This window comes from Hemitrygon akajei, chromosome 24, assembly GCF_048418815.1.
Source record: "Hemitrygon akajei chromosome 24, sHemAka1.3, whole genome shotgun sequence".
Lineage (NCBI taxonomy): Eukaryota > Metazoa > Chordata > Chondrichthyes > Myliobatiformes > Dasyatidae > Hemitrygon > Hemitrygon akajei.
Window position 1 is genome coordinate 6,014,679 of NC_133147.1, and position 11,734 is coordinate 6,026,412.

The 11,734-nt window shown below is 55.0% G+C and overlaps 1 protein-coding gene across 1 annotated transcript; it reads left to right on the forward strand.

Annotated features, from left to right (window-relative positions):
• Positions 1–2,756: 2,756 nt before the first annotated feature.
• On the forward strand, positions 2,757–10,035 carry hsd17b10 (hydroxysteroid (17-beta) dehydrogenase 10). The gene is made up of 6 exons (XM_073028258.1): positions 2,757–2,880; positions 4,587–4,751; positions 6,478–6,642; positions 7,307–7,435; positions 8,890–8,998; positions 9,658–10,035. The coding sequence occupies exons 1-6, from the start codon at positions 2,857–2,859 to the stop codon at positions 9,846–9,848; spliced, it is 783 nt and encodes a 260-aa protein (XP_072884359.1). The 5' UTR covers positions 2,757–2,856; the 3' UTR covers positions 9,849–10,035.
• The last annotated feature ends 1,699 nt before the right edge of the window (positions 10,036–11,734 follow it).

Consider the following 11,734-nt stretch of genomic DNA (forward strand, 5'->3'; position numbering starts at 1 on the left):
CATGTACCACCCCGAGGTTCGTTTTCTTGCAGGCATCCACTGCAGAACAAAGAAATTCAATGATAAGCTACACACAGAGACGGACGTCCCAGGTGGTTGAGAGATTATAGGCCGGTGAGCCCTTCAGCAACAGTGGGAAAGTTACTGGAAGGTATTCCAAGGGACTGGCTATATGAGTATTGGATAGACAGGGACTGATTACGGATAGTCAGCGTGGCTTAGACAATGTCACGCCAATCTCATAGAGCTTTTAGAGGAAATTACAGAGATGCTGATGGAGGCAAGGCAGTGGATGTTGTCTACGTGGAGGCATTTGACATGGTCCCGCTTGGGAGGTCGGCCAAGGAGCTTCAGTTGCTTGGCATTCAAGACAAGGTAGTAAATTGGATGAGACCTTGGGTGTGTGGGAGAAGCCAGAGAGTGGGAGTAGAGGGTTGACTTTCTGACTGGAGGCCTGTGGAGTACTGCAGGGTTCAGTGTTGTTTGTCATTTACATCAACAATCTGGATGAGAATCTGGTTCACTAGCTTTGCACATTTGCAGATGACACCACGACCGGGGGTGTATGGACAGTGAGGAACACGGTCAGAGCTTGCAGCGGGATCTGGACTAGCTGGGAAAGTAGGCTGAAAATGGCAGAGAGAATTTAATGCAGATAAGAGTGAGGTTTTGCACTTCGGTATGGCCAACCAGGGTAGGTCTTACACAGCGAGTGGTAGGGCACTGAGGAGTGTGTAGTACAAAGGGATCTGGAAATGCAGGTCCATAATTCATTGGAAGTGGTGTCATAGGTAGTTAGGGTCGTAAAGAAAGATTATGCCACTTTGGTCTTCATAGGTTAAAGTACTGGGTATAGGAGATGGGATGTTATGTTGAAGTTGTATAAGATGTTGGTGGGGACTAATTTAGAGTATTGTGCGCAGTTTTGATCATCTGACTGATCTACAGGAAAGATGTAAGTAAGTTTGAAAGTACTACTACGTCAACTCAGGCCTAGGGGGCTGGTGTCGGGCACGATGACGGACTCTCCACTTCTCCCTCTCCCTCATCACTGTGTTCAGTTCATCTACATCAGCCGCGCCGCTATCTTCTAGGAGCGTGATGACCATAGTCCTGGGAGGGCGCCCAGGGTTCATCCTCCCGTGCTTGGGTTCCCATGTGATGACTAGGCTGGCAGGTAGCTCAGGGTGGCGTAGACGGTGCCCCGCTAGTTTCAGTCTTCTCGCCTCGATTTTAGTAGTGAGCATCGGTAGGTTGTCCCAGAGCTCGACGTTCGTCATGTGCTGTTGCCAACTCATGTCAAGAGCCATCCGGAGCATTCGTGTATAGCAACCATCTAGTGACTTTCTCATGGTCTTGGTGAGTCCACGTCTCGCATCCGTACGTGAGAATGGACTCTATGACTGCTATGAAGATCGTCTTTTTGAGCCTCTGGTCAGGTTCGACCTCCGGATTTCCTTCATGTCGTTCATAGCCCTCCACGCCCTTCCGTATCTTTATGTCCTTCTCCAAACTCGTCATTCTTGACCCGAGGTGCTTGAAGTCTAAGACTTTCTTAATGGTATCATTCTTCACGGTCTTGAGAGTACCTTCATCGCAGTTGAACGGCATGTACTCAGTCTTTTTAGTGTTTAGGTGAAGTCCAACTTTATTGCACTCAATTTCCACTTCCTGCGTTTCCTCCATCTGGTCAGAGAGCAGGACTATGTCATCTCTCAAGATCTGTGAGCTTAAGTTTGAGAGAGTACAGAGAAAATTTACAGGGATGTTGCTGGGACTTGAGGACCTGAGTTATAGGGAAAGGTTGAATAGGTTAGGACTGGAACATAGAAGACTGAGTGGAGATTTGATAGAAGTATAGAAAATTATGAGGGGTATAGATAGGGTAAATGCAAGCAGACTTTTACCATTGAGGTTGGAGGAGGTCATGGGTTAAGGGTGAAAAATGAAACATTAAGGTGAACATGAGGGTTATGTTTTCACAGAGGGTGGGTGAGAGTGTGATGCGTGCGAACTTGATTTCAACGTTTAGGAGCAGTTTGGGGAGGTACAGGAGGATGGGAGGAGGCGGCGGCGACCCCCCCGTCTGTCCCGCCGCGCTCCCCCGGCGCTCGCTATCAGACCCGCTACTCGGATGGAGGCCCTGGTCCCCCCCGGTCTGTCCCGCCGAGCTTCCCCGGCGCTCGGCACTCGCTATCAGACCCGCTACTCGGATGGAGGCCCTGGTCCCCCCCGGTGTGTCCCGCCCAGCTCCCCCGGCGCTCGGCACTCGCTATCAGACCCGCGACCCGCTACTCGGACGGAGGCCCTGGTCCCCCCCGGTGTGTCCCGCCGAGCTCCCCCGGCGCTCGGCACTCGCTATCAGACCCGCGACCCGCTACTCGGACGGAGGCCCTGGTCCCCCCCGGTGTGTCCCGCCGAGCTCCCCCGGCGCTCGGCACTCGCTATCAGACCCGCGACCCGCTACTCGGACGGAGGCCCTGGTCTCCCCCGGTCTGTCCCGCCGAGCTCCCCCGGCCTCCCGCTTCCCCGGCGCTCGGCACTCGCTATCAGACCCGCGACCCTGCGCGTTCATGCCAATATCTAATCATCCAATCATCTGGCAACAACGCGGTCCGTAAAAGCAGGCAGGAATTTTTCTGAAGAACCGATTGGCTAGTTGCTGAATACCATGCTACGATTGGCTAGAGATGGAAGTTAAACTGATTGGCTGGTCTGATCACCGTGCCGAGGCGAAGGGCGAATAGTTTTCAGGGGGCGAGAGCGGAGCCTTGAACAGGATTGGCTGGACGCGGGTGGGGGTGGAACGGCTGACGCGATTGGTCGGAGTGGCCATCGGCAGCGAGAGGCGGCAAGATGGCAGCAATCCGCTCGGTGAAGGTGAGGGGGTGACCGGGGCGCCGGGGAGCGGGAGGCCGGGGGAGCTCGGCGGGACAGACCGGGGGGAGGGGGGGACCAGGGCCTCCGTCCGAGTAGCGGGTCGCGGGTCTGATAGTGTCGGCAGCGCCTGAGTCATTACAGGGATTTCGTCCCCAGAGTCATCGACCCGGCCCCCGGGGCAGTCACCTCGTCCGAGTGGCGCACCAGCCGGCCCCTGGGTGGTGTATCTCAGGGTCAGGCATAGGCTGTGAAATCTGCTGTCTGCGATGCAGATAGAAAGTCGTAATTGTAGCAAATACATATGTCATACTTACAAATCATATTAGGAATCCAAAATCAAAGTTAAAACGTAATGAGTGGTCATGGGTTCAATGGCCATTCAGAAATCGGATGGCAGAGGGGAAGAAGCTGTTCCTGAACCGTTGAGTGTGTGCCTCCAGGCTCCCGTACCTCCTTCCTGATGGTAGCAATGAGAAGAGGGCATGTCCTGGTGGTGGGGGTCCTTAATGATGGATGCCCCCTTTCTGAGGCATCGCCCCTTGAAGATGTCCCGGAGGCCGGGGAGGCGAGGGCCCAAGGTGGAGCTGCCTGAGTTTACAATTTCCCAGTGCGGTGGCCACCCCTTCCCCCAACCCCCATACCAGGCGGCGATGCAGCCAGTTAGAATCCTCTCTGTGGAGACTCGCGAGTGTCTTTGGTGACACAGCAAGATTCCTCAAACCCCTGATGCAATATAGCCGCCGTTGTGCCTCCCGGGGGCCACCTACAGTCCCTGAGTTGGCATATCACAAGGGCCACCCAGAGTGCTGTATCGCAAGGGTTAGGAGTAACAAATTGGAATCGGTTTATTAGTGATAAGCTTGTCTTGTGTACTGTTCATACAGATCAATTCGTTTCAAGGGGAACCGATCATAGAGTGTAGAGTGAAGTGTCATAATGACAGGGAACGTGCGGTGTGGGTGGGCAGAAGGGTTCATGACCATAGCATAGTAGATTGTGAAGTCAAGAGTCCGTCTTGTAGCTGGAAGCCATTCAGTCATCGTAGAGGAGTGGGGTGGCAGCTGTCGTTGAGTCTGGTGCTGCAAGTGTTGGGGCTCTGCCGAACGGGAGAGAACGACTGGGGTCTTTGATTACGCGGACATTGAGAAGTGTAGACAGAGCCTGTGGAGGGGAGGCTGGTTTCCGTGACGAGTTGAGTTGTGTCCGTAGCTCGCTGCCGTAGCCGTGTACCTCGGCCACGCACACAGCACGTCGCCCTCGCGCCGCAGAGCGGATCGGACCGTGTGGTGTTAGGTCCGACAAGCGGCCGGCCGGTCTGCAGTCGGCCTGTCCCTGGGGGCTGTCTGCATGGGATTCAGTGGCTGTGTCTGTGCCAAGAGGTTTGGAAAGGAATGGGGTCGGTCAGGGAGATGCAGAGGGTGAGTGATGCCGGGGGGGGGGGGGGGGGAGCTGCCGGTGTTGGTTTATTTTCTTGTTTGTTTTTTCTCTGCTTCTCCTTCCACCCAAACCATTCCCCCCCCCTTCCCCTCCCCCCTCCCATTCCCTCCCTTCCCCCTCCCTTTCCATTTCCTCACTTCCATCGCCAACATCCATACATCCAACGCTTCCTGTATTGCTCCACCCTCCCCGCTTCTGCCCCACTCCTGCCTTGCCCCCACCCACCCTGACCGTGGCCCTCCCACTCCCTCTCCTCACCCCATGTTTAGGGGATGGTGGCCCTGGTGACAGGTGGAGCCTCGGGGCTCGGCCGAGCCACCGCGGAGCGGCTGGTGGGCCAGGGAGCGAGCGCCGTGATCGTCGACCTGCCCTCGTCCCGCGGATCTGAGGTGGCGAAGGCGCTGGGGGAGAGGTGCGCCTTCGCACCCGCCGACGTGAGTCAATCCGGAACCTGGGGCCTCGGTACCGCCGACGATGTGGCCCTCCCTCCTCTCCGCACCCTCCACAGTGCAACACCGCCCCTCGCTGCCCCATCGCGCAGTGTGGCGCTACGTTCTCACCGCCCACCCACGGGGCAGAACGCCCATCTTAACACCCCTCCCGCGGTTCGCAGTACCTCCTCCCTCACCACCCCTCTCCAGGCAGTGGCCCGCTCTGATAAAGCAGAGCTCGCCTCTAATTAAAAAGCAGAAATCGAGGTCCCGTTTCCGCACGAGGGGGTGTAGGGGGAGGGAAGATGACCGGATACGATATTCCAGGTGTAATCCCAGCAGGGTGTTGTAGACCCGGAAAAACCCGTTCTCCGCAGGGACGGGGTCACAGACTCTGTCGAGGTTGAGTTTGTTGCCGGTCCAGGGCTGCGTGGTTGCCGTGAAAATCTTTCAGCAGCCTGGCTGGACCATACCGTTGCAGAGCATTTGACGCCCGTACTCGCTGGAGTTTAGAAAAACGAATATTGAAAGGCTCAGATAGTAGTCAGAGAGCATTCTAGTAGAGTACAGTCCTTTCTGTACACAATATAGTGCCCACCTTGATTATTTATTGAGATACAACAGGGAGACGGCCCTTCAGCCCACACCGCCCTGCAACCCCCGATTCAATCCTATCCTAATCACAGGACAATTTACAATGACCAATTAATGTACTGTCTCTGGACCGTGGGAGGAAACCGGAGCACCCGGAGGAGAAACCCCACAGGGAGAATGGACAAGCTCTTGCCAGGCAGTGGTGGATATTGAACCCGGATCGCTGGTACTGTAAAACATTGTGCTAACCACTACACTACCCTAGCTTTTAACCTACTTTACAATCAACCTCGTCCTTTCCTCCTACATAGCCCTCCATTTTGCTATCATCTATAAGCCTACCAGAGGGTTTACTAAATACTTAGTTCTCCACCATGCACCAACCACTCTCTGTGTAAAGAACTTGCCTCTGACGAGCCCCACTAAACTTTCCTCCAATCACCATAAAAGTATGCCCTCTGGTATTAGCCATTTTCAGCCTGGGGGAAAGTCTCTCTGGGTAGCCAAGCAATCTATGTCTCATCATCTTGTACGTTTCTAACAAGTGGCCTCTCGTATCCTTCGTTCCAGAGAGAAAAGCCCTAGCTCTCTCAACCCATCCTCATAAAAACATGCTCTCTAATCCGGGCAGCATCTGTGGAAAAGAGCGATGAATGGACCTGTACCGTTCCCTTTCCATTGCTGTTACATTTTATTCTGCATTGGTTTAGTTTTACCTCGATCTACCTCAATTGACTGCAAATGATTTAGAAATAAAGATTATTTCCCACACATCCATCGAAACATTCAGTCAAATGCGTCATTTGAGGCGACGCAGTCAGAGGATTGTGCGGGGGGTTGTTACAAGTGTCACTGCAATTCTGGCGCCAACATAGCCAGCCCACAACTCACTAACCCTCACGGCTTTGGACTGTACGAGGAGACCCACGCGGTCACGGGGAGAGCGTACAAGCTCCCTGGAGGCTGTGGCAGGAATCGAACCCGGGTCGCTGCCCCTAAATCGTCCTTTTTAAACCTTCCCCCTGGCTCGCCTTAAAGCCCTGCGCTCCAGTTTACTCGATCGGCTGGGTTATAGGGTCCCAGGGGTGGGTTCGATCGGACTGGTTAAGCCCCTCCCTCTTTTCCCGTTGCACAGGTCACCTCCGAGTCGGACATCAAGGCCGCCGTGGCCCTGGCGAAGGAGCGGTTCGGGAGGCTGGACATCAACGTCAACTGTGCCGGCGTCGCGATTGCTGTCAAGACCTACAACTTCAAGAAGGAGCTGGCTCATGGCCTGGAGGACTTCCACAGGGTGGTCAATGTAAGGGCGGGGGGGGTGGACTCAGCCTGGGTGCGTAACTGAGATCGGTGGATACCTGCTCCGAGACCCGACAGGCCCCTTCCCGTGAAAGACGTACGGTAGAACGCAGGGATCTGGGTACACAATTCCTGGAAAGCGGTGTCAGGTAGAGGGGGTTGTATAGAGGGTTTTGGTACGTTGGCCTTCATAAATCACAAGTACTGAGTCCAGGAGTTGGGATGTTACGTTGAAGTTGGTGAGGCCTAATTTGGAGTATTGCGTCAGATCTGGTCACCCGCCTACAGGGAAGGTATCACTGAAGATAGTGCAGGGAAAATTTCCCCGGATTTGTGGACTGAATTATAGGAAGTTTGGGTAGTTCAGGACTCTGCTCCTTAGAGCGCAGGAGATCGAGGGGAGATCTGAGGGAGGCAAATCGTGAGTGGTATAGATGGGGTAAATGCGAGCAGGGTGGGACTAGAACTATGGGTGAAAGGTGAAACGTTTGAGGGGAACATGAGGGAGAACTCTTCACTCAGGGTGGACTGAGCCGCCAGCGGAAGTGGTGAATGCAACATTTCGGCGGTTTGGATAGGTACATGGGTGGGGGAGGGTACAGGTTCACCGTCGTTGGGGTGTGGTCCTATACGGGCTCTGACTCCGAGCCCGCTCTGTCCCCCGGCAGGTGAACGTCTGCGGGACCTTCAACGTGCTGCGGCTGGCCGCGGCGGAGATGGGCAAGAACGAGCCGGACGCAGATGGCTCCAGGGGAGTGATCGTCAACACCGCCAGCGTGGCCGCTTACGAAGGGCAGGTGGGTACTCCACCCCCACCTTTCGGACCAGGGGTCTGATCGCTCGGACTAACAGTGCCGCGGTTAGCCTGGTCACACTCCCCTGGTCCACAACAGGCCATTCGCTCCATCCCAGCCAGGCTAATCCCAGGGCTTTGCTGTAGAGTCAAGGGCAACAATATTCCAACTACAACCTTTGACCGGTTGAACTCTGACCCTTACAAGCAGCACCACTGGCTGTAAGGAGTTTCCTCGGTGTAAATATCACCTACAACTTGAACTGGTTCAACCGTGTTGACACACCTGGTTCAGAAAGCTCACCAAAACCTCTGCTTCTCAGAAGATCATAGGACATAGTTGGAGATTTGGGCCATTCAGCCCATCAAGCCTGCTCTGCTGATTTACTATCCCTCTCAATCCCATTCTCCTCTGCCTTCTCCCCGTAACCTCATTAAAAGCCTAGTTGCTACCACAACGCTTTACGGTACCGGCGACCCAGGTTCGATTCCTGCCGCTGACTGTAAGGAGTTCGTACGTTCTCCCCGTGACCACGTTGGTGTTCTCCCCCAGTCCAAAGACGTACTGGTCGGGATGTTAATCTGTCACGATAAATTGGCCTGTAATTAGGCTGGGATTAAATCGGGATCATTGGGAGGCTGGAGGGCCTATTCCACATTGTATTTCATAGCATAGTCAAGAACCTTTCAACCTCTGCTTTAAGTATACCCAATGACTCGGCCTCCACTGCTGTCTGTGGCAATTAGTTCCACAGATTCTGGCTAAAGAAATTCCTTCCCATCTCTGTTCTGGGACATCTGAGGCCGTGTCCTCTAGTCCCAGACCTTCCCCCACTGCAGGAAACATCCTCTCCATGTCCACTCTCTCGAGGCCTTTCAATTTTCAAAAGGTTTCAATGAAGTCTCCTTCATTGGGGGGGGTTCACAGAGATGAAGCGGTTGTGGGGGGGTCACAGAGACGGAGAGGATGTGGGGGCTTGTGGGGAGTGTCACAGAGACAGCGTGTGGGGGGCCGGAGGGAGTCACAGAGACGAAGAGGGTAGGGGGGCGGAGGGGGGTCACAGAGGTGGAGAGGGTGTGGGAATCCAAGGGGGGGCGATTTACAGAGATGGAGCAGGTGTGGGGGCCCGAGGGGTGGGGGGGGTCACAGAGACGGAGAGGGTGTGGGGGATAACAGAGTCAGGGAGATGGCATGTGCATTATAGAGAGCAGCAAGCTAATATGGAGTTCGCCCGTGACTGCCGGGATACCCCGGGTGCTTAAGTCTCTTCCATCTGATAATGTGCGGGGGTTTGGAGAATTGGCAGGAATTTGACAGGATGGTGCACGGGGGCCAGCAGGGAATGGATGGGCTGCAGGGCCTGTTTCTGTGCTATAACGGGAGCAATGTTTGCCGCTGGCTTGCCACTGCGTGTGCGCTTTTGGCCTCTGACAAGCCGTGTTTAATCCTGACTTTAGGTGGGCCAGGTGGCCTACGCCGCGTCGAAGGGCGGCATTGTGTCCATGACGCTCCCCGTCGCTCGAGACCTCGCCTCTCAGGGAATCCGGGTGGTCACCATTGCCCCAGGTATGGTCCGATGTCAGGGTGTGGGTGGGGAGGGTGGACGAGGGAACAGGAGACGGAAAGAGAGGGCCAGCAAGAGATGGGGGGGGGGGGGGGTTACAAGGAGATGGAGAGTGAAGGGGGGAGAGGTGGAAAAGGAGACGGGGGAGTGGGAGACGGGGAGGGAGGTAGGGTCTTAAGGCCTATGGTCAGTAAACTGTTTGATCTTCTCTTGCCCTAACTCTCCCACCCCCTAATCCCCTCCTTTCTCTGACCCCTACTTCATTCATCTCCCCCTCCTCCCTCCATCTGCTCCCTCCTTCCGTCTGCCCCTTCCTTACCTTCCTGTTCCTCCAATTCCATCCTCCGTCTCACCTCCCTCCTTGACCCCTCCTGCCCCCCTTCACCTCCCTCATTCTCCCTTTCCTCTCCCTCCCTTCCTCTGCCCTGTTCTCTGTCCCCTGCTTCCCTCGCTCCTCCTCCATCATGCCCTCGCCTCCCCTTTCCTCTCCCTTTATCCCCCGCCATTCTCTTCACCCACCTCCCCCTTCCTTCTCCTACTCCCTCCCTCTCTCTGCCTTGCATCCCCTCCATCTGCCTCCACTCCCTACGGCTGCCTTACCCCTGGCTTGGCCCCTCCCTACCTCTTCCTTCTCCCCATCCCTCTTCCCCCCCCACCCCAGGCCTGTTCTCCACGCCTCTGCTGGAGGGCCTCCCGGAGAAGGTACGTGACTTCCTGAGCCGCCAGATTCCCTTCCCCAGTCGGCTGGGCCAGCCCGAGGAGTACGCCCACCTGGTGCAGGCCATCGTGGAGAACCCCATGCTGAACGGCGAGGTCATCCGCCTGGACGGTGCCATCCGGATGCAGCCTTAGGGGGCGAGGGGGCGACCCCCACCTGTTCGCCTGCCCGATCAGGATACTCGGCATTCTTCCAGGAAGCAAATGTTTATCTGAAGTTTGCCAGATTGAATCGGAATGATGGTGAACGAACACTACTGGTAAAGCAATCTGGGACAATACAGGATCCATTTTGTTACTACAAGTAAAGTACATGTCCACATTCCTTCCTCTTTGTCATTTCATAATCAGGCCGCTGTCGATCAGGGTCGACCAGATTGGGTCCTAGCTGTCTAGATACACAAGCCAGGGCAGTACGATACGGAGAGCCAGCTGTTGCCCGTGCGGCACGCTCCCCCCTCAGCCCATCTGATGAACCCAAAAGAGCAGCGGAGGCCGATAGCGTTTGGCACCAGCAGCGTCGCACGAGTTGCCAGTCAGCGTTGAACTCAACGTTGCACTGCCTTAGGGACTCCAGCTCTGGTTTTCCCCTCAGGGTTCACTCCCGAAGCCTCCCCCATGTGGGTAGAGCAGCGAGGCAGCGGAGGCTTGAGATCAGTTTTCCTTCTTCCAGATGAGCTGCCAACCACGGCTGACAAGCCCCATCTGCCCGAAGCGACTGGTTTTAAGGTGCTAATAATCCGCCTTTGCCCCTTCTCAGTAGAAACTTAGTACTAAGCCGCACGTGAAGACCAAGAGCTGGACTTGGTTGTCAGAGGCTATGTGAGACGCACGTTATTGGGAGTATTTTACAGGTAGTGGGAGTTTGTCCCCGTTACCACTCCCGACTATAACAAACTTATTTCATGGCAGCACTACATTTCCCCAAGTACAGTAATTGAATTATGCACGTTGATGTGCCCCAGGAATGGTGCAGTTCCAAAGCCCAGAATTCCTTTCTCATCCGTCTGTTTCCTATTCCTTTCCCTTATATCCAGTTGTTTCACCCAAAAGTCGTAGAAGAATAACATCGTCATCATTATTATGTGACGTGGGCGATTGTGGTGACCATGACTGTTCTTGGCAAATCTTGCTGCAGAGTTTGCCATTGCCACCTTCTGGGTAGTGTCTTTACAAGACGGGTGACCCCAAGTCATTGTCAGTACCCTTCAGAGATTGTCTGCCTGGCGTCAGTGGTCACACAACCAGGACTTGTGATCGGCACTGGCTGCTCATACGTCCATCCACTACCTGCTCCCGTGGTTTCAGATGACCACGATCGGGGGGGGGCCAGCAGGTGTTACACCTCGCCCAAGGGTGACCTGCAGGTTAGCGGAGGGCAGGAGCACCTCACACCTCCTTTGGTAGAGACGTATCTCCACCCCACTGCCCATAAAATACAGCCATTATTTATAAAACCATGATGCAGAATACTTGCCCACCATCTCCCAGTGCCCCCCCACCATCCAGCCCTCGGAGTGTAGTATTTGCGATTCTGATGGTGGCGTCTCAGATGCGGTTTGTCAAGTCAGTTTTATTGTCTGGTACATCAGCTATGTGAGTACACCTCTCTTGCCCTTGCAGGATACAAATGCCCCCCCGCCCCCCCCTTTCAGATTGAATGGAATCCAGTGTTCTCCCTATGTTCCATGTGCCTCTATGTTTTTCCGGTCGCATTGGAATCACGGCGACCCGCTCGATGGACACAGTGGCGGCCCGGCCTGCCGAGGTCCTCCAGCAATTTCACGTGTGTTGCCCGGATGCGATTTATACCGGACTGGGTGGAGAAAGGTTTCGCGGGGATGTCACCGGGACTGGGGAGCTTGAGTTCCCGTGGAGAGGCCGGATCAGCAAACACATCGTTAAGCTGGAAGGATGCAGAGAAATTTTACACGGACATTGCCGGGAACCGAGGGCCTGTGTTACAGGGATAGGTTTGACTTTATTCTCTAGTGCGCAGGAGAATAATGAGAGATCTTAGA

Coding starts and splice junctions, on each gene's coding strand:
- hsd17b10 (XM_073028258.1), top strand. CDS start 2,857: ATGGCAGCAATCCGCTCGGTGAAG. Junction 6,643..7,306: donor ACTTCCACAGGGTGGTCAAT/GTAAGGGCGGGG, acceptor GTCCCCCGGCAG/GTGAACGTCTGCGGGACCTT. Junction 8,999..9,657: donor GGTGGTCACCATTGCCCCAG/GTATGGTCCGAT, acceptor CCCCCACCCCAG/GCCTGTTCTCCACGCCTCTG.